Below are 27,745 nucleotides of genomic sequence, written 5' to 3'. Positions count from 1 at the left end.
ACTCTCTTATCTGTCTCCCTCTTCCAAATCCTGGTGGCGTCTGGTCAAATCTGTTTCTGGTGTTTGTTCCCCCTCCATCCCCTCCCTCACCTCAAACGGCTTAACGGCTGACTCCGCACGTGAAAAAGCTGAATGCCTCAACTCTGTGTTTGCCTCTAAATCTTGTGTCCCAAACCCATCCCTCTCTGTACGCACCGTACCCAGTCGTACCCAGCTGCTCCTGGACTCTGTGTCCTTTCCTCCTGACAAGGTGGAAAAGTTTCTGTCAACCCTCGACTCTGATTCTGCAACTGGTCCTGACGGCATCAGCCCACGGGTCCTAAAAACATGTTCTTCCACTCTTTCACTCCCTCTTTCTGTTCTCTTCACCCTCTCTTTTGCTCAAGGTCATCTGCCATCTGCTTGGAAATCAGCCAACATCACCGCTTTGCACAAAAAAGGTGCAAAAACAGATCCTAGCAACTACAGACCAATCAGCCTTCTCCCAATTATCAGCAAAGTCATGGAATCCATCATTGCTTCAGATATGAAATCTTTCCTCTTCTCCAATGGCTTGATCTCTGATCATCAATTTGGTTTCAGACCTGGTCACTCTACTCTGGACATGCTGCTTCTGCTTTCTCAACAATGGATGGAGGTCCTCAACACCAAACAGGAAATTAGAGCTGTCTCCCTTGACATTTCACGTGCCTTCGATACGGTCTGGCACCCCACTCTGCTCACCAAACTCTCCTCCTTTGATATCCATGGAAATCTCCACGCATGGCTGGCGGTCTTCCTCTCTGGTCGTAGTCAACGTGTGGCCCTGAATGGGTTTCTCTCATCTCCTCTTCCTGTTCAGGCTGGAGTTCCCCAAGGTAGTGTTCTGGGCCCTGTGCTTTTTCTGGTCTTCATCAATGATCTCTCTGACTCTCTTGAAAATCCTCTCTATCTCTTTGCTGACGACTCTACTCTCTGTCGCTCCATTCCTCATCCCTCAGATCGGCAGTCTGCAGCCTCCTCACTCTCTGCAGACCTGGACAAAATCACAGACTGGGCAAACAAATGGAACATGTCTTTCAATCCTGATAAATCTCACACTCTTACGATGTCTCTCCGAAAAGACCGACTGGAAAACCCTCCCATCCACTTTCTGAATAATCCTCTCCAAGAAGTTCTGTCACTCAAGCTTTTGGGTCTCACTATTTGCCATGATCTTTCCTGGGAAAACCACATTTCAAATCTGGCCTCCAAAGCCAGTCGCCGACTGGGCATCCTCCGTCGTGCGAAGTCCTTCCTTGGCACACCTGAGCTCCTCACCACATACAAGGCTTTCATCCGCAGCTCTATGGAATACTGCTCTCCCCTCTGGTCTGGTGCTCCTGCCTCACACCTAGCTCGTCTTCACGCTGTTGAAACCAAAGCGTTCAGAATCATTGGAATCTCCCGCGATGAAGCTAACTCCAAGGGCCTCTCACTCACTCACCGCAGGCAGGTTGGTGGTCTTTCCGTCTTCTACCGACTCCTCTCTGGCCTTGCCCCCCCAGCTCTCTCTGGGCTCTGTCCCCCAAATATTCCTACAGGTCGCACAAGATCTGCCTGCAACCCTCTTATGGTTAAACTGCCAAAATCAAGACTTTCTGCTCACCTTCACTCCTTCATTCCTCTTTTCTCCCGCCTCTGGAACAAACTCCCTCACTCACTTCAATCCCACTCCACCCTCCAGGTCTTTAAAACAGCTGTTCACCACCATCTCTTATCCTCCCCCATCCAAAACCTTGATCTTTTCTACCCCCGCTAATTTCGGTCCCCTTGTGTTTTATACCTCTCCCCCCCCCCCCCCCCCTTCCCACGCCTCCTGCCCCCAAGCCCTCTCCCTCCCACACTTATCCCTGCTCTCAAATGTTGTGGTTTGTGTGCTTCCCCTTCTCTCCCCATCTTGTCTTCCGCTCCCTCTTTTTGTGTGTTTTGTTTGTCTGGTTGATTTGTTTTTGAAATAAATGTTGGCTCTTTCACGAGCCTCGATTCAGTATACAAAAAAAAAATACAAAATTTTTTTTTTTTTTAATTTCTCGGAAACTGCTGAATGGAAATTTTTTAAACTTGGAACATTGTCAAGTGCTTCCAATGGGGAACAAAAGTATGATAATGATGACATCATAGGTGAAATGGTATACCAGCTAAAAATGTTTTAATCGAATTTCTTAACATAAAAATCAGAAATTGCATGCACATGATCTATAACACATTTGTATTGAAATATTAAATTTATGACATCATAGGTCACATGGTTTTGCAGCCATATTGGATTTAACCTACAACCCTAAAAAAAACATCTTCTCCCAAACCAGCAAATCGATTGACTCAAAACTTTACGTGTGTCATTGACTAGGCATGTCAATTAAAAGATGAACACGAAAACGTCAGTAGTCACATGGTGTGGCATCCATATTGTATTGAAGGAAAATATTAAATAATTATATCTCTGAAACCGCTTACCCTATCGATGCGAAGATTTACAAATATCATTTAGCACCATTGTTGTATATAATTTGAAAATGATGATGTTGTAAGTCACGCGGTTTAGCAGTCATCTTGGATAGAAAAATGAACCTTATCTGATCAACATGAAACTTCACAAATGTGATCCCCTACCCATACCTTTGCAGAGTGTACATTTTAAAGGTCATATGTCACCTGGTGTGGCAGCCATATTAGCTTGAAAGCTGATAATTAAAAAAATCCCTTCTCTGAAACTGCTTCACCGATCGATGTGAAAGCTGTCATGGCTGGTGAAAATGTGATACTTGAAAACAGCTGAAGGGATTTAAATCAAACTTGTTTATTTTTAGGACAGTGAACGAGGGCATCTACCCGTTGTGGGACTATGCGGAGGCATATTGGCGACACAGTCACATTGCTCTAGTTTTGTTCTTCAGTTTTTGGAGTTTACTCGAGTTATATCCTCCCATCAAAATAAAAAAGAATAAAAGAAAACATTGCTGGTTAGAAAAGAAAACATCACAGTAGAATAAACTTTGCTTGGATTTGTTTCTTAACAAATGTTTGGGTGACGTTCTCATCAGAAACATCACCCATCTGTCCAGGGATGTGCACAAGGATATCAAAAGAAGTTGAAAGATGTGTGATTAATGGAGCTATCAAAAACTGGATACATCATGAAAAGCGATTTGCTGCTGGTCGTAATTCGAGGCATTCGAGGTAATTCGTGCAATGACAAGGTGGGATTTGATCAGGTGTAGAGAGCCATCAGTAAGTCGTAATTTCTTGAGGTATCACTTTCAACAGCTTTTGAAGTGTCTTGGTGATGCGACCTGCAGTAACACAAAAGAACGCAGGGTGGTGCTGCAATAACATCATAAAAGCAATGCATCGACCAAAGTCTAAGACAGCCCGAAGGATCCTCTTTCATCGGCTTGTGCCACTTGGGTAATGGAGCTGGGTTCCACTGCTTTCCCATATCAACTGCTTTTGATCTCTAACTACCCCCAGCAAGCTGGTACTTATTTTTTTCCAAACTCGATAGGATGACAGGATGAGTCGACCCGTCTGGTGTTGGCACGGCTGGTGTTTGAACTCAGGACGCCAAGATCCTTAAACAATCACCTTCACCATTAATTTACCACCATGTAGGCTTCATGAGCATCATCTTTCATGAACCACCTAAGCAAACATGCAGGTCGAAATGTCCAACGTCATCGTTCTTTCATCCCCGTGGGGAATTTAATAGTTTTGCAAAGTTTTGGACATTCAGGCATCCTCTCTGGGCCCAGCCTGGTCAACCAAGCCACAAGGTGATCACGAGTTTGAGCAAACAAAGAGAGGTCAGCTACATGTATCCTCGAGCTTAAAAATGTGTAAATACATGTTGTCGAGTCACCATTCCAGTTGCATACAGTTCAGGTTTGCTACTTCATTTTGTGAGTCAGGGTGCAGATTTCCATCTCAAACGTCTTTGTCTTGTGAATTTATAAATGCTATTCCTATTAATTAATTCATTGAGATTCGTGAAAGTGTGCCTTCGTAATACGAGATTATTTATTTATTGAAAGAGACACATTTGATTGAACTTTATCCGTACCCATAGCCAGTAAAACTCGGTGCATATTTCCCTTTCGCACAATGAAGAGGTAGTATACAGGGACTCCGGTGAGTGTAATCATGCACCCGATTCCACCACTCCAAGGTTCGGAGTAGAGTGACAGCAGGACGGTGATAAAGCATGTTAGCGAGAAGATTACTGGCATGTACAGTGGTACCTGTTGGGAGCAGCAACATTCAAATTTTGAGACCCCAATGTACAGTGGCCTGCAAAAGTATTCATCCCCACCCCCTCCAAAGTTTTCACATTTTGATGCCACTTGAGCTTATTTCATAATGCTTACAAAGCAAACTTATTATATAGTCTTCACAAACTACTCCAAAGTCTCTTCTCTAGTCCATGGGGTTTCAAATCATCCCGTCATCAGCAGTTCATCTCAAATCCCCGTGAATGACTGAAAATATTCCATTAAGGTAAATGTTTAGGGAATACTTTATTCACAGTGCCCTATTTGAAATGCTAATGAATAAATACATTTTGGGCAGCAGAGCAAAATTGGCATCGTATTGATTATCAAGCTACAAAGTCTGTATTTGATCCGCAACAATGTCGAATTCACGACTATCTATATGTATCTCACACACACACACACACACACACACACACACACACACACACACACACACACACACACACACACACACACACACACACACACACACACACACACACACACACACACACACACACACAAAGGGGCAAGTTCCATACATGCCCCTCCACCCCCTACTCCATTACTCCTGTCACCTCCAATATATTCTTTCTAATTTTTCTCCATACTCCCTCTAGTCCCCTAAACCACTTTATTTTTCCTATCATTCAGCTTTTTGTACTTTTGCTCAAATTATCTCCCAGCGTATGCGTACGTAATACATGTATGCTATTTAACAAACATAGGGGCAATGCCCCTGGCACTCACTTGGTAGAATAAACAGTATACTGCAATGACTAAAGGTATTTAAAATCAATTTCAATGGTTACTAGAAGACAGCGCAGCATGTAGAATCATACTAACATAAATCATAAGACTTTAAACAAACAAGCTAAAAAATACATATTTTGGGCCCCGTCGAACCCCCCTCCCGCCCACACCGTATACCTCCTCAGACCCGAATTTTTCTAACGCCATGAACAAACTTTAGTAAAGCACGGGTGGTGAAGGTTGTGGTCAAGTTTCATCGAAATTGTGTGTGTAGTTTCAGAGAAGAAAGCAAATTCCTATTTTGAGGGGTCAAACCTGGATCCACTTTGACCCATGGTAGACCCCCTTAGACCCTGATTTTTTAAAATGCTGTGAACAAGCTTTAGTCACCACACAACAAATATTATTTGTGCCAAGTTTGGTCACAATCCCTTCAGCGGTTTCGGAGAAGAAGTTGCAAGTGTTTATGGACGGACTGACGGACGGACGGACGGACAATGCGCCAGCGCAATAAGCTCCCCTCAACTTCGTTCCAGGTGAGCTAAAATTAGTGTTTGGATGGAGTAATAGCAGGAAGGTGGAGGTGGTGGAAGTTGTGGGGTGACTGCAACCCAGACCACTCTGTCCTTTGAATATAACAAAAAGCTGTCTGTGCTGTCTGCATTTAGTTCGTGGACTATTCGTTTAAACTCTAAAGATTGACCTTGTCTATATTTAGTTCAAAGATCCAACAGTTATCACTAGATAAGTGTATAACTTTTTGTTGTAGTACAAATATGGATCGTGATGGAGGGAGACTAGGACTTATAAAAACAAGAGCGATAAAATGAACAGAAAATGGCTTGATTATGGGAGAGAGAAAGGAGAGTATGTGAGTGTGCAAGGAGTGGAGAGAGAAGGGAAATGTTTTGGAGAGATATAAGTAAGGGAAGGAGAAAAAAGGAATTGGAACAACCAATGCCATCTCAGGAAAAACAAAGAGTTAATTGAAGGATACCTTAGTGAGTGTAGCTACCAAGGTGTTGTTGTATAGGCCTGGACAGTTCTCTCGAACAAGCCCGCGGCATGTAGACAGCCGAACGATCTCTCTGGAGCGACCCAGAGATCCCCCACATCCAGGATAGTGTACCCCCACATTCACGAAGTCAGGGCCACGACAGAGTTTGAGAGAGAGAGAGAGTGAGAAAGAAAAAGAGAGAAAGAAAAAGAAAGAGAGACAGAGAGAGAGAGACTGAGAGACAGAGAGACAGAGAAAAGAGGGAAAGGGCCGGTCCGTGGGGATCGATCGTCACTCTGACCGTGATCGCGCTGCCCTGACGAATCTGGGCAGCAGGGAAGAAATGGGGAAGATTTGGCTTCCGACTTGCATTGGGGGGTACAACCACCACGAAGTTGTGTCCGCGATAGTTGTAGCTTCCAAGTTGAGGCACAAGGTAGTCATATTGTCATGCACTATCAGCCTCTTGGGCCAAGGTACGTCCGTGGAAAATTTCACGAGGATTGGCTCAGAAATGAAAGGATGGTGTGCAACTGTGCAATTGTAGTTTGTTGGAAAGAAAGAACTAAACAGGAAAAACAAGAATATTCTCCCCTTTCCCTCTTCTGTATGATGAGCAGAGACATATAATAACTATTGCCATTCTTATCTTACAAGACAAAATATACAGGGATTGTTTAAGTTACTTTCTGTACCTTGAAGGGACGATGTAGAGCAGGCTTTTTGTAACGAAGATAGATGACTGCACTGACCGCAAGCCCATTGAGAAGCCAGCGTGCGAAACTGAAGAAGTTTATTAGCTTTCCAATGTCTCCGATAAATATCATAATCAGCGCGAGTGGAGCCTGTTGTGCAAAAGAATAGGTTATCACACAGCATCCCACAATTCTGTTTCCTCAATATCTCTGTGCTGGTTTGAGTCAGAAAGGTCGATAAAATATATCGGTCTCTCAAAATTCCGGATTGCATTATCATCGATTGATTGTAATGAGATTATAAACATTGAGTTGGAGAATATGCACAATAAGACTTGCAGAAAGAGATTCAGATATGACAACAGACAAAATCAAGAAGGTGCAACAAGCAACACACAAAGAAACGGGAGAATTGCTTTGCAATAAATGTCCCCTACCGATGCCAATATATTCCATAGTAAAGTGTTACGGATCCATCACTTCCGCCTTTGTTGTTATTATATACTGTCAGGATTTTTAGTTTCAGGTAATATTGTTGTTAAGATTTTTGTGTGATATGGAGATGACTTTAGTAAAAGGTAAAAATAAGTGTTTGTGAAGCAAAAATGAAGACGCAACAAACAAACCGGAAGAGGAGGAGAGAGGACGAGATGGCCATCAGAGAGATACAGCTGTGAGTTGCATCGAGGCTGTGAGCGGACTTTTTTGATATCGGTCGCGAATGAGTTGAGGCATCCCGGGAAAGGGATTGTCCGCGACATCGTCATATATTGCGATCGCAATTAAACCTGCGTCTCAGGTTTATCGAAGTGTGAGTCATTGTTGGAGGGAGCCAGCGCCTCCATTACGATACGCCAGTTTGTCCTTGAAGAGGCTGTCAGCTTGGTGCATCTTGTTTTGTCATTGGGATTCCCATATCGACCTCATCGTGTTGATTGCAGTTGGTTTCCATATCGACTCAATTCCCATATCGACCTCTCACCTCGTAACTCCTCGTTCACCGCCGTACCGATACCTGCCTGTTCTCGTGGTTCTGCATGGCTTCAACCAGTGTGGGGATTTGTGCAAGGACTTTGGGGAATGTTACAGTCCACTCACGTTTGGCGTGTCGTGAGTTCATTGCTTTGAGAGAATTGGGGAATGATTGTACCATCACATGTATTGTTCATTTGATGCAAGTGACATTTTCATTGTACTTTCTTTGATAGTGTTATTATTGTGTATTTGAGTTCTTAATACAATTACTTGTTTTGTTCTACAATTACATTGGTGTGGTTTTACCATGGTTTATTAGAACACTCAAAATAAGAAATCTTTCTGCAATGTTCCCTCTCAAGACTCTGAGATGCACCGTAACCGGGGTTCGGGAAGGGATACGTAACAAAAGCCATTTCAAATTTTAACTAGAACAGCACTCTTCGACATCATGACGTTGACTGATATGCCTCTGTCCACATTATTACATCATCATAATACTTGTATCAAGTTTGATTTAAATCCATTTAGCTGTGCCCAAGTTAGCACATTTTTACCTGACATGACCTCTGACCTTTGACCTATTGAACCAAAAATCGAATGAGTTAATCTTTACAACATTATACATACCTGTACCAAGTTTGAATGATATAACTTCACCCGTTCTCAAGTTATAAACCTATTACAGATTTGACCTTTGACCGCAAAATGGAATAAGTTAATATTTACATCATTATACATACCTGTACTAAGTTTAAATTGGATCACTTCAGCCGTTCTCATGTTATAGACCTATTACGGACTTTGACCTTTGACCTATGATCCCAAAATGTAATCACTTCATCTTTACAACATTATACATACCTGTGCCAAGTTTGAATGAGATCACTTGAGCTGTTCTCAAGTTATGGACCTATAACATATTTGACCTTTGACCTCTTGACCCCAAAGTCGAATCAGTTCATCTTTACCTCATTATAAATACCTGCTCAAAGTTTGACTAAGATCCCTTTAGAGATTTTAAAGTTATTGCAGTAATGAAAATCTATGACGGACGGACGGACAGCCGGACTGACAACCTGAAAACATAATGCCTCCGGCGACTTCGACTTCTTCGCCGGAGGCATAAAAAGGAGTGCTAGGGAATGGGGTCATTTTGTGCAGAAGAGATCATTAATATGAATGGGGGATGACCTGAGTCAGTGGTTAACAGCTGTCATGAAGCCCTGTTAGGTAGAATGGGACTGAACAGACTGGGGAAGTTGGTTGTATAGGTGAGCGAAAAGACGAACAAATGAGTGGAGGTGATAAGTGAGCCTGGATTTTGAGAATAACTGGCAAAGGGTTAAGAGGGTTATTGGCAGACTGTGTGTGCCCTGCAGAGACCTGGGAGGGAAGAGTCGAGAGAGGGCAGAGGGTGCAAAACCAAAAAGGAGTCGGAAGAATACGAAGAGTCCTCTCCGGATACGAAGAGACCGACTCCTCTCTGGCCTTGCACCCCCAGCTCTCTCCGTGCTCTGTCCCCCAAATATTCCTACAGGTCGCACAAGATCTGCCAGCAACCCTCTGATGGTTAAACTGCCGAAATCTCGGCTCTCTGCTCACCTTCACTCTTTCATTCCTCTTTTCTCCCGCCTCTGGAACAAACTCCCTCACTCCCTTCAATCCCACTCCTCCCTCCAGGTCTTTAAAACAGCTGTTCACCACCATCTCTTATCTTCCCCCATCCAAAACCTTGATCTTTTCTACCCCCGCTAATTCACCCCAGATCCACCTTGTTTGAAATTCCAACTTCTTTCCTGGAAGTCCTGGCAGTGTCCATATGTTTTATACCTCTCCCACCGCCCCCTTCCCATGCCCCCCCCCCCCCAAAGCCCTCGCCCTCTCTCAGATCTCTCGATGTCTCCATGTCTCTCGGTCCCTGCTCTCAAATGTTGTGTTTGTGTCCTTCCCCCTCTCTCCCCATCTTGTCTACCGCTCCCGATGTTATATGTTTTATGTGTCGGTTTGTCTTTCTGTGTGATTAATGTTCGCTCTTTCACGAGCCTCGATCTTGTATACAAAAAAGAAAAAAAGAAAAAGAAAAAAAAGAGGTCACCAACATGTCTGCCATGTCAAAGTAACAGGCCGAGATACTCATTTAGTCGCAGGAGATCCAAATGATTTTAAGGGCTTTGTTTTACACTGAATCAAGAAGGGCACGGTGGGAGGCGGGGGCGGCAGCACAAATGGGAGAGCATATTCCATCCAGCTGCAAATGAAGGCCTTGCCGTTTGTCAGAAGTTCAGATTGGCCAAGGAAGGACCTTTCATGATGATGGATGCCCAGACTGCGGCTGGCTTTGGAGCCCATCTTGGAAATATGGTATTCCCAAGAAAGATCGTAGCTGATGGTGAGGACCAAAAGTTTGAGTGACTTAACCTCTTCAAGTGGTTTGTTTAGGACGGAGATAAGAGGGTTTACCAGACGGTCCTTTTGGTGAGGCAGGGTGAGTGTGTGGGATCCGTTGGGGTTGAGAGACATATTCCAAGTGTGTTCGGGGTTCTTTTGATGTGGACTTTCGTATTAGGGCAACTGGGAACTAATCCTGCACCTACATTTCAAAAACTATCCTTGAATCACAGTGAAGGTGTTCTCCAGCTCTACATACACTGCTGTCCCATCAAAGTGGAACTTTTCATTTGCCTTCATTGTAAAATGCCTTATAACGTGTATGTGGTCATCATTGTTAATTAATAGCCTCGTTCTTCAGAAACTTCTCACGCCAAGGTGGTCTTTAATCCTGCAAATGCCCTTGACACACAATCATCAGCATACTGTGCAGAAAATTGTCTGCAAATTTAAAAAGGATTGATGTTTTCCTTGGACTGAAATTTCAGAGTTATCCGCTGTTCCACCTCCTATTACCTGTCTTGCTCCTGGCGTTATCATCAGCACGTGCATTAGAGCAGGAAACATGTGATTTTGACTTTATAGAGTATTGATTACCAAATGTGAAGACAATTACCCTCGACATTTATAATCTACATCCTGACATGACTCATGACTTTACATCCTTGCAACACAAGTCCGGGTTAAATTTGAGTCACCCTGATAAGTAATACTGTATGTATTTTTAAAGTATGAATGATCATTCTTTTTAGGAGATGTTTACGCAAGAGATTGTTCTACATGTTACCTTTGCAGGGGAAAGGAGGCAGGGGTTGACATAAATAAAGGAAAGAAAAGGAATCTGGGCAGAAGAGTTATCCATTGGTTTGCCACTTCCTGTTGATCATGCCACTAATGAAGTCCAACCATACAGGTGACTTTTGGTGACTTTTGGTGACTTTTGGTTCTGGGTATTCTGCTTGTCCAGAATACTTTACATTAACTCTCCAGAAATATATTGAGACTGGAAACAACATTTTGCTGCCGATCACGAAGCAGTTTACTGTCCCCCGTCGCACCACGGAGCGAAAGTGGGACTATGGTTTTCCCCTCCGCCCGTGTGTCTGTCCGTGCGTGCGGGCGTGCGTGCGTGCGTTGCTTGCGGGCGTGCATGCATAAGCGAAGGACCGCATTCGAATTTGGTGTGTGGGTGCAACCCACGTCAAAATCCAAGATGGCCGCCGCCATGTATGTCTGATGCCATGTATGTCTGCACCTTGTGAGCGGAATATCTTGAAAAATAAGCGAAGTACCAACTTCTAATCTGGTATGTGGGTGTATCTCGGCATAAGGAAGAACGCTATTGAAAATTGGGTCGCCACGTCAAAATCCAAGATGGCCGCATCCATGTATGTCTGAACCTTGTGAGCGAAATATCATATCATAGCATGTTTTCTGCGTCTTCCACTTTGTCAATCACATCACTTCCCCGACGGGGGACCTAGGCGTAACGCTTGTGTATTTGGAGACTTGGACAAGCAAAGGGTGTGTGGAGGATTGGGGGAAGGAGAGGATGCATGGGGTGGGCAAGATGGATACAGAAGGAAACTCCGAGGAGTGAAAACTGGAAATTAGGAAGGAGGAGGAGTTGGTGTGGTTAATGAGGGTAGAAAGATCATGGTTTTGGATTGAGGAATATTTTGTGGCCTACTTTTAGTTTCATACCAACTGTCATCAGCTTGCAGTTTTATTGGCGGCTTGAGAGGAACAGAGTGGAGGAATCTTTAGCACTGAATTAATTGGCTCCAAATTTAACATTATCTTGGAGGTTTCAGTGCCCCCTAAAATATTGAACTGTCTGCCTGGAGATTTATCCCCCACTACACCATCTTGGGATCTGTGGTAATGAAGTAATTCCCCAACTGAAATATCTATCACTCTGAGAGGCTGAATTCTCTTTTTGAATCAGTCTACTGGTGAATATGCCAATTCTGGGTGAATTATTATCTCCATAAGGAATGGTTCTTCACAACTTATGTGAATCTTCATACAGTGGGCCTGTGTCTTGTTCGGGCTTCACGATATGGTAATTGCAGATTCAAACCATTTATTCTGTTTTTGAGTTGGTTTTTCTGTCCACTCTAATGTCCTTGTAATTCAGGTGAAACTACACTTCCTTCGTATGCAGCACAAGACTGTGGGGTGGCATCATTGGCTGAGGGCGCGGCTGTATCACTGATGCAATGCCTCCTGTAGGTTAGGATAGGAATTTGTAATTTGTTCCATGCTGCCGACGACAGCTTGCCTACTCCATGCGAAGGACATCGTGAGATCTTTAACATCCATCAACTAATACCAGTAGATGGGCCGCCAAGTTCAATGTCCATCTGAGGGACGGCACACACATTCATGAAGCACCCTGCCTGTGAAACACCAGGATGACAGTTTACAGCTGTGTCGGGATTCTAATCCAGGCTAGACAGGTTAGAGGTGAGTGTGCGTGTCTCCAAGTCAACCTGCCAGCCCGAAAGTACACTGATGCGTCTTCAGGTTTTTGTCCTAGCAATGATGTGTGTAGATCTACAAAAGCTTCACCATGATTCTTAGATCAACACTGAAGAATGACCGCACTGTGGTCACAACCTATGACACAATATATATATACATACATACATATTAGGGTGGCCCTTAAACGGGGTGAAAATTTTAAAATGTTAATTTGAATGTTCTCATGGCCTAAATGTGATCTATTTGGGATAGAAACACTGCAGTCAGAATTTTATACAAGGTCGTCTATATTTAGAGGTAGTCCAGGCACCTTCAAGAATCAAGATTTTATATATCTTTTATTTTTTTAAGATTTTATATTTCTCGTCCATATATGTGATAATTATTCAGAAGCATGTTTTATCAAACGGTGTTTATTTATTTCTGTGATACATACTGTATTATCTGTGATATGTGTTTTTAGTGTTACATGACCTCAATCACATGGCCGATAGGGGGAAATGTTCAAGGTTGCTGGACTACCTCTACATATTTATGCATTTAGCTGACATTTGGCCTGGTTCGTGATTAGGGCAAATGTACCAGTTGTAGAAGGTGAGACCTTAACATTTCAAACTTTCAAAAATAAGGGCCACCCTAATATATATATATATATATTCGCCTCTTCTGTCAACTCAACTTCCTCATCCTTGCTGTTGAAGGGATTATGCAATACATCTCCGAGGGTCTTCATAGTTTGGTTTCAACACCAATAGTCTGGTATCAGAGAGCTGGGTCTGGTTTCAGGCAACTAATGCACCTACTCTGAACCGGAGCAGCAGGAAGGGTTAGTTTATTATCATCTGTGGGGTACATAGACGACAGTAGATCTAGTCTGGACTCAAGATCGTCCGAGGTGTATTCAGTTACCAAGTTTCTTCCCTCCCACTCTATCTGTGGTAATAAACCTTTTCTTCATAAAATCTTGTATGTGGTCATTCAAGATACGGGATTTTGCCATTAAGTGCGATATTGAATTGGCTTTAAAAATCCAGTAACAGGCCAATTGGTAAACGCGCAAATGGCGTCATCTAAAAATTACATAACGCTATTTGTGAGGAGGTGCATACGGGCTTGATTAACTTTACTAATAATTTAATACTCAACCCAAACAAAGCCAATGGAAATCTGATGCAATAAAGCCAGACAGTGTATAATCAGCAGAGGCCTAGCTATACAGGCTTATTTAGGCCCACCAGGAAACAAGATGGCGGCCATATAATTTCGTCTCAGTACTATGTTCTGTGGAGTCAAGCGACAGATGTGGGCGTGGTCCGACAACTGATCGACCAATGGGTGCACATTTCAAAAATCGAACCACAACAAGAACCCCAACAACAACACGTTGCAGGTATAAAAAGAAAAGGTTTCTTGGATTAAATTTCAAGCAAAGGAATTAAAACTCCAGGTTGACCGTGAAACTTTGAATTGCTGATTCAAGACCTTAATATACTTTCCTGGGTTTCTTATTTATGAGCGATTTTGTGATAGTCAAACACCATAAATATTTTGAGTTATTATTTTCCATAGCGGAATAGAGCATTTAATTGAAGAAGCATCGATGGGTGGTAAAATAACATTGAAGGGAAATCCTATGGCTCTTCATACAGCAGGTATGTGGTTGGCATTTCTCATTTTAATGTGTGGCAAGAACTATATTCTGAATTTACCCTTTCACTTCTTGATACCATTTATGATATGCTATGCTAGGAAGGAAAATACTCAGCACAATTTTACAATTTATAGTTTTCAAGTTAAATTTACCATCCTTAGCCATGCGACACACGAGAAGCACTATACCATGGTAAGGCTGGTTGTGATATACGCAGGTCAAGGTGTATTCAACAGTCTTAGGTGTCAGACGTGCCCGTGCAGTCATGTGGGCAGTGAATGAGTTTGATGTCCAACTATTATGTAAGTTACCAAGTTGGGGGGGGGGGGGGGGAGGGGAACACGAATCAGAACATGAATAGGGAGCCAAGTTTGCCGTTTTACAGTATTTTGGCTCAGAATTCGTCCCAATCGCGCATGCACAGAGAAGAGTGAGAAAATATTCTTAATCTCTCTCCCTGTCTGGCAGTCAAACAAAATTGCAAATCATTCCAAACAGGAAACTTACTGTTTTTAATGACGTCATACAGGACACAAACACCAGGCACGAATAACTAATGTAACATGTTAGAATAAGGTGGCGTAATAGATACTGTGTCGATGGCGGTAAACCGGCGGTAAATTCCGGGATTTATTTATTTATACGACTTTTACAATCTTTATTTTATTTAAATTTAATTATATACTTGAACACTGGAGAACACAAATCACCTTCTCAGTACGACCAATAACCTCCCGTTTTGCAGTACTTGCGCATGTTAAATAGGGTGATGTATAATGATGGTGTATAAGACTGCTTCAGTCACGCTCAACTTCTAGTCGTTTTTAAAGGATCTTTAAATCAAATCATTATTTTATTTAAATCAAAGTATACACATGAACACTGTGTGACGTAACGTGTTCTATGAACTCTGTAGTTGTCATTGTAATAGATAAGTGTTTTGAGTATGTTATTCAAAATAACTAACACTTATTAGCATTGTAGGAAGCACAGCGTGAAGGTGCGTGACTCACCAGCACAATCACAGCAGGTAATGGAGTGAGCTTCTCAATGTGAATCATTGAGATAATCTCAGGCAAGTGGCCTTCACGTGAAGCGACGAAGAACGTGCTGGAAAAATAAACAAAATACATTTCCAATTACAGCATATGAGTACATTCTTTACAATTTGCCAGAGTTTAAATTTTACAAGGACAACAATCTTTTGCTTCCATATTTTGAGTTATCCTATATTTAAAGAGGAAGTGGATTTGGCACAAAAAGAGGAAACAGGAAACGGAGGGAATAAAAGTAATGAATGATCGTTTTAAGGCCATTTTCCCCGCTAGAGCGGGGGTCAGCCTTGCAGGCCCCATGACAACCATGGTTCCCTGTTTGAGGCAATGTTTCTATGGCCGGATGCCCTTCCTGACGCCAACCCTTAGTCACCTCTTACGATGTGCAGGGATACGGTGTACCTATTCTAAATCTGGGGTACACACCGGGATCATTCATCCCAGCAAGCTGGTACTCAATTTGCCGACCTCAGAAGGACGACAGGCTCAGTCAACCCCCCTGGCGTTAATTCAGCGATCAACTGGGATTCAAGCTCAGGATCCGATGATCCCAAGCCAACACCCTCACGGCTAAGCCAACACCAGGCTTGGAGGGAATAAAAGTAAATTGGCATTTAATGGGATAGAAAGTATAGAAAGTAATAGAGTGCTCCAGGGGTCAGTTCTGGATCTATTGCTTTTGAAATATATGTGTCCCACCAATGGAAGAGTCAGGTGACCTTGATTTTGCTTTTTCAGACAGGGGAAATGGATAAAAACTCCCGGTGTCACCACAAAATGAAAGAGGAAACCTCACATGAAATAAGACTTCATGCACCATGGGGAGCGCAATGGAAATGACGGGAGTAAATGAGAGGCCTTGTGCATCTCACTTGCAACGACTGGTGGTAGTGAGGAAATGAGAGGGAGACAATCCATGAATTAGTGCTGGAGTGAGGGAGTAATAAGTAGCGTGCATCATGCAAGGACAATTGTGTCGCTTTGACAATATAATCGGACAGTTGCGAACATCGAACAGCACCTCGGCATTAGTTTGGATCAAACTTTCTTAGGAGACTGGAAGTGGTATTTTGAAGCGTGCAAAGGAAAGCAGGAGTTCTCTCTGTGGCCTTGACAATGTAAAAATAGGCCAACAGGAAAGATAAGCACCCAAAGCCGAGATTGTATTGGTGTATCTCAACTTCCAGGAAATGGGAGATAGGCTACCTTCATTGCCACACTTGTTGAAAGAGATAAGGGATGAGGAAACGAGGAAGCTTTTTGGCAAGCTCTCAGTGTGTCAATGCAGAAGGTTATGTCACTGCAAAGTACTTTTGTCGAGAATCATTTAGAACATCACCGAGTTATCTAAGCAAATGAAAAGGTCTCAAGAAAGCTTTCTTGATTTACTGACCAAAGACTCTCCACCTAAATAGTTCCTTCCAGTTGTGCAGATAGAATGAAACATCGGTCATGGATTGCACAAGCAGAGCAGCACCAAGAATATCTCGTCATTTAAGTGCAATTGCAGTACCTATAACAAGAGGTAGCTGCCCTTCAGCTGAGTACGACATCCGGTTAGAAAAAGGATTTGTCCATCTCAGTAGTTATAGATCACCCTTGTGCCAAATATTATTGTTGAAATTGTGCTGATGAAGGCCCTTATACATTTCAATGTAAGGCAATGAAAATCGACTTAAGGTAGTCAACAGACTATATTAGATGCACAGAAAGACGAGGGACAAGTTGCGGTCATCAGGAAGGAGTGCCTGTGGACCCATGGTAAAAAGTGTGAGTATGAAGCAGCCACTAAAGTTTAAATTGAACCTTGTATCACAAAATTATTGATTGTGCCTTTTACCACTGCAGGTAGATATGGAGGAAGACATGAGAGAGTCAGTGGTGAACTGCTTGCTCAAACCCTTAATGGAAGAGTGCAATTTAACATTTTCTGGAAGACATTTCCACAAATGGGAGAAAATAAGAACAAAAGAGTAGAAGTGGGCATGGAGAGCCTGAATTTTAGAAATTTAACCATGAGGGGTATATTGGAAGAATGAATGCATCATGGAGGAGCGGGGACTGGTCAGAATGTTGAGAGAGCAGGCAGAGCTATACAGGAGGAAGGAGTTAAAGAACAGACGCTATCGACCTGTCTGTGATGTGAGAGCAACAGGCCTTGTGCTTCAGTCTTATCACAAGAGACGCCAATATTGTTTTGCTGGAAGGATATCTTTGAGGAATGTGCACTCGCCTCTGAGCTGTCGAGGTTGGGTTTGAATCTCAGCCAAACTATAAACTGTCATCCTAGTGTTTCACCGGCAGTGCAATGCATCAAGGTGCGCACCGTGCCTTGTATGGACGTTACATTGGGTACCAGGCAAAATAGGTACCAGCTGACTGGTAATGGGGCACCTTTTGTCTCACTACGGACCGGCAAAGGTCATGATAAATGACCGTGGACCACCAATTGGGAACCACGTAATTAATGGTCTTTACTGTCCATACCTTAGCAGGCCATACATCTCTAATAATGTTTTACAGTAATATTTTGGTTCTTTATAAGTACTGTATGTATCATGAACAATAGTCAAGGAATACATTATTACTAATTTTGCCTGCAGAACTTCCATCCAACAGAAGGGGAGGATTCGAGGTGAGGGAGCACTTTGTCAAGAGAATACACAGCTCCATGGGATAAATAGAATCGTACATCTGGTTAACATGTGTGTGAACTGTGAATCCTCCTGTTATGACAAATTGGGATGGACAATATCCCGAGTGCAGGATGGACATTATGATAAAAAGATGTGCAGCGAAATGCTGTTTGTTTTTGAATTGCCTTGGAAAAATAAATATTACCTCAATGTTCCCTTCACAACAACAATAACATGCCAACTTTCGGAGATGCCTCTTCGTGGTGGTTGTACCCCCCAATGCAAGTCGGTGGCCAAATCTTCCCCGTTCTTCCCTGCTGCCTGGATTCGTCAGGACAGCGCGGGCACGGTCAGAGTGCGGATCGGTCCCCATGGACCAGCCCTTCCTATCTTGTCTCTCTTTGTCTAACACTGTCATGGCCCTGACTTTGTGAAGGCGGGATGTGGGGGATTTCTGGGTCGCTCCTGCGAGATCGATCAGCTATCTCCATGATGCAGGCTTGATCGAGAGAACTGTCTGGGGCTATGCAACAACAACACGATCACTGTATTTGTGTCTTCCTTCTTACTGCTTAAAAAACGACAATCAAAGAGGAAAATGTTCCTGGATAATTATCAATTTGTAGTTTAACCTCCCACCCCTCCTGCACTTTCATTCCATTTTATTGGGGCACTGAAACTCAATTATTCTCACTGACCAAGTCAACTAATTGACACTTCTGACTTATTAAAATCAGACTCTCAGTTTGGTCAGTCACCTTTGTAGCTCCATTAGAAGGTTCCGAAGGAAAACAAACAAAAGAGGACAACAATTGTGAATCAATCTGCTAACAGAACCCGATAAAATAAAGTGCATATCACACTCTGAGCTCTGCCTGTACCTCTCACGTTCAAGTGAGAGACGGGTATTCCAACATGGCAGCTGCTTACCCCACGAATCCATGCTGGAGGTGCGCTCCAGTTATATATATACAGCTCAATGGATACGGGTTAATTCATGGAAGTAAGGCCTTTGCATTGTTGGTTCAAATTGCCTAGTTTATCTGCTTCTGATGTCATCCACCTTCAAGTGCCTGATGAAATGACTTGAAAAGTTGGTGCACACTATTGCTGGTAAAATAAAATAAAAAATCCTGCTCATTTCACTACCAGGCCATATACCGTCATGGCACCTAAGAACAGATCAAACTGTAGGCATGTTTGGAGGCTCAGAGTGGATTCTTTGATTAATGTGTGAAATATATATATATATATAGATGGTAATTGTAATTAGAACCGCTCTTCCTATATTCACGAACATACACAGTATGAAGAGGAACTGTTTCTGATCGTTCCATATAAGTTCTACAACTCATAAATATTCATGAACAATGCATCCTTGGAGTTTCTGAACTAATTTCGATGCGTACGAAGATTGAATTGCTACAATAAACAGTTTTGTTTTGGAGTAAATTACAAAAGGACTGTGTCACTGTCACTGTATAAGTGGTGTCACTTTAATCAAAAGCGGTGTCAGCCGAACCCCACACCTTGATAACTCGCGCTCTCAGCATCAAGATGAGAGCCTGTTCCCTTCATTTCTGGAAACCCACTTTCAAAAAATCCTGCATCCGTCCCTGGAGTGGATGATATATGTACACACTTGCTCCATCATATATGGATTCGTCGGGGGTCACGAGCAGGTGACTGGCAGTAAAATAGGAAAAAAATTAAATAATTTTTTTTGTGGCATTACTCCACGGACCGGTAGGTCTCCCTCCAGCAGTAAAATTTTTCTAAACTTGAGTACTATTAAATATGAACTTACAGTGTTGAGTTTTCGCAATGAGGTAGAAATGTAGTAAAACTTGGTTGCGACATTAAATATTTATTGTATTTCTATTTAAAAACAAATTGGCATGAGGTAATGTTGATGTGACACGGGTGATTGACGAAGCAGCCTCTTCTTGAATAGAATGCAATTTTTTTTTATACCTTGAGGTCATGCTGAGTTCTTATACATGTCAGTTTACGTTTTGTACATACTGTGCGATAATGTGCAAGGATTCTCTACCATGGTGAAAGAGTGAACAACTGTCCCCTGCAGGCTTATGTCAAATATTTATGGTATTGTTCATTTAAATAAACTAAGCAGGACTCCCTTTTTCATCGACACAACTTTAATGTCACAGCGTCAACATGTCACATTTCTCGTCAACATGTCATGTCACCTTGGATTAAATGTCATAAATAGGAATCCACAATGACATCTTTTCACAGCTAGAAATGTAGAAGAAATATCAGATTTATTTGTCTCCTTCTGCTTATGCTTCAGAAAGAGCTTTGTTGCAACACAACTGGCGGGGCAAAAAGAGCATTATTGTAGCGGCTGCCGCTGAGTTTTCACAATCGCCTTGCACCTATCAAGGACGCGGAGCGATCACCATGCCGGGCTCGTCCAGGACGCCCAGGCTCGCCCTCAACTTGCCAGGCCGCAGCCAGGACGCTGGGCCACGCCCCCTGGCGCCGGGCCTGGGCAAACCCCCTGGCGGAATAGATATATATTGCTGACTGATAAACGGTTTTTCAGAGTGCCTGAGTGTTTGATTTCATTAAAGCAACTCAGATGAATTCTAGCTTTTTGTCGCGTCCATTCTTCCGATCGACGTGGGAGCCCCGGCTCCTTCATTGGTGACCTATCGACATGGACACGGCAGTCGCCCTTAAACTGCCTACCTTCTGGGAGGCTCACACGGCGGTTTGGTTCGCACAGGCGGAGTCCCTGTTCGCCCTGCGAGGCATCACGGCCGACGACACCCGCTTCCACCATGTGGTAGCTGCGCTCGGGTCGGTTACCGCGGCCCGCGCCCTGAGCCTCCTCGAAAGCCCGCCAGCCGCTGACAAATACGGCGCGATTAAGAAGCTGCTCCTCGATGCTTTCGCCCTCCCATCGGCGGAACGCGCACGGCGCCTGCTCGATCTGCCTGAGCTCGGCGACACGCGCCCTTCCGAGCGCATGGACTACATGCTTTCACTGCTCGGCGAGCACTCTCCGGCATTCCTGTTCCGGGAGCTGTTCTTCCGTCAGCTGCCTAACCCGGTACGCCTCGCCCTGGCAAGCACGACGATCACAGATCCCCGGGCCCTTGCCAGAGAAGCCGACAAGATCTCCGCCGCAGGACAGCGCATCGTAGCGGCGACATGGGACCCACCGCCGTCCGACGCAACACCCAGGGCGCCCGAGCACCCGGCACGGTCGACGGCCGAACTGCCGACGCCATTGGCGGCCGCTCTACCGAGCCGACCACCTCCGGCACGACGACCGAGGCCTCCACCTGACCAAGCGTGGTGTTACTATCATGCCAGGTTCGGACAGAAGGCCCGGACATGCCGACCCCCGTGCACCTTCAGCAGGCCGGGAAACGGCCGGGCCGGCGTTCATTACCAGCCATGAGCGCCGGCCACACGGGCAACTTACTGTTCATCACGGATAAAGCGTCCGGACGGCGCTTCCTGTGCGACACCGGCGCCCAACTGAGCGTCATACCCGCCTCTGACCAGGACAGTCAATCCGCGGTTTGCGGCCCCTCCTTAGTTGCGGCCAACGGATCGACTATCCGCACCTTCGGCCCGCGCAACGTCACCCTCTGCTTCGGCGGCCAACGCTTTGCTTGGACGTTTGTAACCGCCAACGTGCCCGTGGCTCTGCTAGGCGCCGACTTCCTCTGCGCACACGGACTGCTGGTGGACGTCCAACGGCGTCGTTTAATCAACGCTGAAACCTTCAGCTCCCTGGTATGCACATTGAGCAGCTCCGCGCCGACCGAGCTGGCATGCGCCGTCCCGGCGGCGAACGAGTTTGCTCGCCTGCTCACGGAGTTCCCGGCCCTCACGCGGCCGACGTTTTCGGCCGTCGCAGTACGGCATGGGATCGAGCACCACATACCAACCACGGGCCCGCCGGTCTACGCCAGGGCCCGCCGCCTCGACCCAGCCAAGCTCGCCGTAGCGAAGGCCGAATTCGACGCGTTGGAGCACCTCGGCATCGTGCGGCGCTCCGATAGCGCGTGGGCCTCGCCACTGCACATCGTGCCAAAGCCGGGGGGTGGATGGCGCCCGTGTGGCGACTACCGCCGTCTCAATGACGCTACCACCCCCAACAGGTACCCGATCCTGCATATCCAAGACTTCTCCGCCCGTCTGGCGGGACGGGTCATTTTTTCGAAAATTTACCTCATACGGGGATATCACCAGGTACCTGTCAGGGCGGCCGACGTCCCTAAAACGGCAGTCATCACGCCGTTCGGCTTATTCGAATTCTTGCGGATGCCGTTTGGTCTCAAGAACGCGGCTCAGGCGTTCCAGCGCTTGATGGACGGCGTGCTGCGTGACCTGCCGTTCCTTTTCATTTACCTGGACGACATCCTCGTCGCCAGCACGTCCCGGGCCGAGCACCTCCTCCACCTCCGGACACTGTTCGAGCGCCTCAGCGAGCACGGCCTCATCGTCAACCCGGCCAAATGCCACTTCGGCACGATGGCCGTTGATTTTTTGGGCCATCACATCACCAAGAACGGGGCCGTGCCGCTGCCAACCAAGGTCGAGGCCATCAACACGTTCCCGCGTCCCCGCACCATAAAGGCCCTGCAGGAATTCCTGGGAATGGTGAATTTTTATCACCGCTTCGTGCCCCGCGCTGCTCAGCTTATGCGGCCCCTCTACGAAGCCCTCCGGGGCATGCCGGCCAAGCACGACATCGCCTGGTCCGCAGCAATGGATGCGGCCTTCCAAGGCTCAAAGCGGGCCCTCGCCGACGCAACACTGCTCGCTCACCCGGTGCTCAACGCTCCCATCGCCCTCACCACGGATGCCTCCGACTACGCGGTGGGCGCCGTACATGAGCAATGGGTGAACGGGGTTTGGCAGCCACTCGCTTTTTTCAGCCGGCAGCTCCGGCCGAACGAGCTCAAATACAGCACGTTTGACCGGGAGCTCCTCGGTCTACACCTGGCCGTCCGCCATTTCCGCCACCTCCTGGAGGGCCGACCTTTCACGGCGTTCGTCGACCACAAGCCGTTGGTTTACGCCATGGCCAAGGTCACGGAGCCATGGTCGGCCCGCCAACAGCGCCACCTCTCCGCTGTGTCGGAGTTTACCACGGACATCCGGCACGTCGCCGGCAAAAACAACGCCGTGGCCGACTGTCTTTCCCGGGCCAGCGCGAACGCGGTCCACCTGGGCGTGGATTTTGCGCTTATGGCGGCGGACCAAACCACCGACACCATGGTGCAAGCCCTCCGGGCGGCGGACACGGGCCTCCGCCTGGCCGACATCCCCTGCGCGGACACTGTCCTGCTCTGCGACGTCTCCCAAGGCCAGCCTCGCCCCATCGTGCCCGTCGCCTGGCAACGCCGCATCTTCGCCTCCACGGTCTTTCCCACCCGGGCCGGAAAGCTTCCCAGAAGCTGGTGTCAGCGCGTTTCGTCTGGCACGGCCTTCGTCGGGACGTCCGCGATTGGACCAGCGCCTGCACGGCCTGCCAACGGGCCAAGGTCCACCGACACACCCAGGCCCCGCTGGCACCTTTCACCGTGCCCGAACGACGTTTCGACCACGTCAACGTGGATCTGGTGGGCCCCCTCCCCCCGTCACGGGGGTTCACACACCTGCTCACCATGGTGGACAGGACCACCAGGTGGCCGGAGGCCGTTCCCCTCGTCTCCACCACCACCGCCGACGTGGCGCAGGCTTTCATCGCCACCTGGGTCGCCCGCTTCGGCGCACCGGCGGACATCTCGTCAGACCGCGGTCCACAGTTCACCTCCGAGCTGTGGGGCGCGGTCGCCCGCAACCTGGGGATCAAGCTCCACCGTACTACGGCCTACCACCCCCAAGCAAACGGGTTGTGCGAGCGATTCCACCGCTCCATGAAGGCCGCGCTCATGGCCGGCCTTCAAGACGTCGGGTGGGCCGACCGGCTGCCGTGGGTCCTTTTGGGCCTTCGCACGGCCCCCAAGGAGGACCTCCAGGCATCCACCGCCGAGCTTGTCTATGGCCAGGTGCTACGCGTCCCGGGCGAATTTGTGCCCGACGCTACCAGTCCCTGGTCCGCAGCTCACCAGCGCTCGGACCTCCAGGAGGCCGCCCGACGGTTTGCCCCCGTGCCAACATCCCACCACGGTGACCCCCAGTCCTACGTCCCCCCAGCACTCCGCACAGCGGAGTATGTTTTTGTGCGTCACGACGCACATCGGTGGACACTCCAGCCGCCGTACGACGGGCCCTTCCGGGTGCTGCGACGGGACGACAAGTCGTTCGTCATCGACATCGGCGGCAGGTCGGACCGGATTGCTGTGGACCGCCTCAAGCCGGCGCACGTGGACGTCGACCACCCACCACGGGTGGCCCTTCCGCCACGGCGAGGCCGTCCCCCGTCCACGGTGCCCCCCACTCGACCGCCCACCACCTCACCGGACCCCCTCCCACGACCCGCCAGGGGTCGCTTCGGCCGGGTCATCAGGACCCCCCTCAAATTGACCCTGCCGGTGCAAGTCGATTCTGGGGGGACGTGTGTAGCGGCTGCCGCTGAGTTTTCACAATCGCCTTGCACCTATCAAGGACGCGGAGCGATCACCATGCCGGGCTCGTCCAGGACGCCCAGGCTCGCCCTCAACTTGCCAGGCCGCAGCCAGGACGCTGGGCCACGCCCCCTGGCGCCGGGCCTGGGCAAACCCCCTGGCGGAATAGATATATATTGCTGACTGATAAACGGTTTTTCAGAGTGCCTGAGTGTTTGATTTCATTAAAGCAACTCAGATGAATTCTAGCTTTTTGTCGCGTCCATTCTTCCGATCGACGTGGGAGCCCCGGCTCCTTCATTATATCATTTGTATATTCTTGTATATTCATGTGCTTGTTCCAAGCCATTGCTGAGAACCCTCAGCAACGGAGCCCGCACCGCATGGACTGAAACTACACATCGTCTGCGACTACAACCTACGTTGGGACTATTTGAACTTTAGCTTAATACACTCTAAAGTCGATATGCATGGATATGGTCAACAGCTTCAGCAAAATCAAAAAGATAACAGCAAGACAGAGAAAGAGAGAGGGAGAGAGAGAGCGAGAGAGAAAGAGAAAAGAGTGGGAGAGGAGTGAGAGAGAGAGGGAGAGGGTGTGAGAGAGAGAGAGAGAGAGAGAGAGGGGGTGAGAGAGAGAAGGAGAGAGGATGGGAGAGAAAGTGGGTGAGGAGATGAGTGGGAGGGGAGGGGTTTAGAGAGGGAGAAGGGTGAGAGAGAGAGGGGAGAGGGGGTGAGAGAGAGGGTGATGGGGTGAGAGAGAGAGAGGGAGAGGGAGAGGGGGTGAGAGAGAGAAGGAGAGAAGATGGGAGAGAAAGTGGGTGAGGAGGTGAGTGGGAGGGGAGGGGTTTAGAGAAGGAGAGAAGATGGGAGAGAAAGTGGGTGAGGAGGTGAGTGGGAGGGGAGGGGTTTAGAGAGGGAGAGGGGGTGAGAGAGAGAAAGAAAGAGAGAAAAGAGAGGGTGAAGAGTGAGAGAGGGTGAGGAGTGAGAGAGAGGGTGAGGAGTGAGAGAGAGGGTGAGGAGTGAGAGAGAGGGTGAGGAGTGAGAGAGAGGGTGAGGGGTGAGAGAGAGGGTGAGGGGTGAGAGAGAGGGTGAGGGGTGAGAGAGAGGGTGAGGGGTGAGAGAGAGGGTGAGGGGTGAGGGGTGAGGGGTGAGGGTGAGAGAGAGAGGGGGAGAGAGGGAGAGAGGGAGAGAGGGAGAGAGGGAGAGAGAGAGAGAGAGAGAGAGAGAGAGACGCAGAGGGGGTGAGAGAGAGGGAGAGGAGGTGCGAGAGACACAGAGGAGGTGAGAGAGAGGGAGGGGTGAGAGAGAGAGAGGGGTCAGAGAGGAGTGAGAGGGGGTGACAGAGAGAGAGGGGGTCAGAGAGAGAGGGTGACAGAGAGAGAGGGTCAGAGAGAGGGGGGATGAGAGGGAGTGGGAGAGGAGAAGAGAGAGACAAACAGAAAAAAAGATTTAGAATGGTTGAGGTACCGTGCTATGGCAAAAGTTCCTCCATTGAGCGACCCAACACAGCTCAACGCCACAACAATGGGGACAATGATGAAAATCTTTCCGAACAAGCGTTCTCCGTACAGCTGAAACACAATTGGATTGAATTGTAAAAGTTTGAGCATAGTGTATGACAAACAAAAATAGAGAAGGTTGGGAAAAACATCATGAAACAGTGAATTCATTTGCACAGGTGTTAGATGTTGATTTTCTGGCAGATGCTCAGAATTATATGCGGTACCTAAGAGCTGCAATGACAGAAATAGCTACGTGATGGATTTTTGTTTATTAAAGGAGATCAGCCTGTGATTTGACATTTAAAGTCTTTGAATAATGTAACTTAAATTCAACAACAATTGTAATTAATTATTTCTACTCGAACAAACAGCCTTTTGAACAGAAACATTACCAATGGACCTCTTTAATGATGAACTCGGAGAACCTTTCGTTCCCCCATAAGGTAAGTTTTGCTGATTGATCAATTTTGTCACCCAATTGTTATTGTCAGTGAAATCATTGCATAATATTTACGTGTCCATTACTCTACCTGTAAATGCTGTACGTCTTTGAATATCAGCTTTTGTGTTACTTATGTGGATGGTACAAGAGGACAGATGTAGTCTACCTTTTCCATTCATACATTTTCTTCTGCGAGCTCTCGATCTTCTCCATCACAATATTTTCTCTCTACCAACTTTATTCTATCAGTGGACCATTTGGATGGTCCCTCTCCCTAATTTTGCCTATTCAGGGGACCAAAGAAAACAGCAACAACCACGGTCCCCGAAAAAGGCCAACCCCCGCTTGCAGGGAAAAATGGCCTCTAAAGGTGTTTTTTAATTTTTTTACCAACTTTATTCTATCAAATGCAATATCCTGACATCCCCTTGTTTTATTTTTTTACAACAACTACTACTACTTTAATCTAATAAGTCGAATCTCATCTAATACTCTCTTGAAGTTATTGCACGCACCATACACGATGCGACTCTTGAGACCTGTGGCATGTAAATGTCTCAGAGGAAACAGCCCTGTTTGTCTGCAACAACGCTTCAACTAATTGAGCACAAGAGGCAGGATGTAGGCACTCCAAAATTCACAGGTTTGATGAATGAGGTCAAACACGCATGCCAGAAGGATCTTGGTGAATGGTTGATGGCAAATGTCAACACAAGGAACCAAACATACCAGGGTCACGACTCGAAAAGTCGTGTTCAAAACTGCTGAGGTCCTTCTTCAGAAATCCTGTGCGCCCATGATGAACATTAAAGATGCAAACGGCTCGGCAATGGAGACAGTCGAGGAAGAAATACAGTGTTGGCATCAATACGCCGAGGAGCTATTTGAGTACAACCTGTCTTATCCACCCCAGCACCCAACTAAGGTTGAATGAAATCTACCCACACCGGAAGAAACTAAGAAAGCAATTCAGGCACTGAAAAACCATAAATCTACGGGAGTTGATGATGTCACATCGGAAGCTCTTAAAGCTGCGGCACAGGACCCAGAAGTATTTGAAGCTCTCCATGAGGCGGTGCGTAACACCTGGAACATTAAAAGTGGCCACCGTCGATGACCAAGTCAGTGTATATTGCTTTGCACAAAAAGAATGATAGAGGTCCGTGTGGCAATTACAGAATGCTTGCACTAATCAGCCAGTAAGATTATTCTCAATGTGTTTCAATGCAGACTGGAAAGAACCACCAGCATTGAAGTGAGAGACACCCAATGTGGCTTTTCACGAGTTAAGGGCTCAACTGATGGGATCTACCTTCTGAAGGGCATGGCT

General features: G+C 46.6%; 1 protein-coding gene across 6 annotated transcripts in view; it reads right to left on the bottom strand.

Annotated features, from left to right (window-relative positions):
* Positions 1-2,143: 2,143 nt before the first annotated feature.
* The window catches only part of LOC137425505 (cystine/glutamate transporter), a 126,219-nt gene continuing 100,617 nt past the window's right edge, over positions 2,144-27,745 (bottom strand). For 2 of the 6 annotated variants that reach the window (XR_013623250.1, XR_013623251.1), the window contains 6 exons: positions 25,939-26,042; positions 15,234-15,330; positions 6,717-6,866; positions 4,082-4,259; positions 2,818-3,314; positions 2,144-2,724 (listed from right to left, as the gene is read on the bottom strand). Coding sequence is in view for 3 of the 6 variants with exons in the window: in XM_068114009.2 (XP_067970110.2) it covers positions 3,250-3,314; positions 4,082-4,259; positions 6,717-6,866; positions 15,234-15,330; positions 25,939-26,042 (594 nt within the window). In the remaining 3 variants the exon portion in view is untranslated. Of the gene's footprint in view, positions 3,315-4,081; positions 4,260-6,716; positions 6,867-15,233; positions 15,331-25,938; positions 26,043-27,745 lie in introns of all 6 variants that reach the window. The other 4 variants (XM_068114009.2, XM_068114010.2, XR_013623252.1 and 1 more) reach the window with 3 other exon arrangements.

Source organism: Myxine glutinosa, chromosome 4 (genome assembly GCF_964187855.1).
Source record: "Myxine glutinosa chromosome 4, kmMyxGlut1.1, whole genome shotgun sequence".
NCBI lineage: Eukaryota > Metazoa > Chordata > Myxini > Myxiniformes > Myxinidae > Myxine > Myxine glutinosa.
The sequence above is the reverse complement of the archived record's forward strand: the minus strand, read 5'-3'. Positions and strand labels throughout refer to the sequence as shown.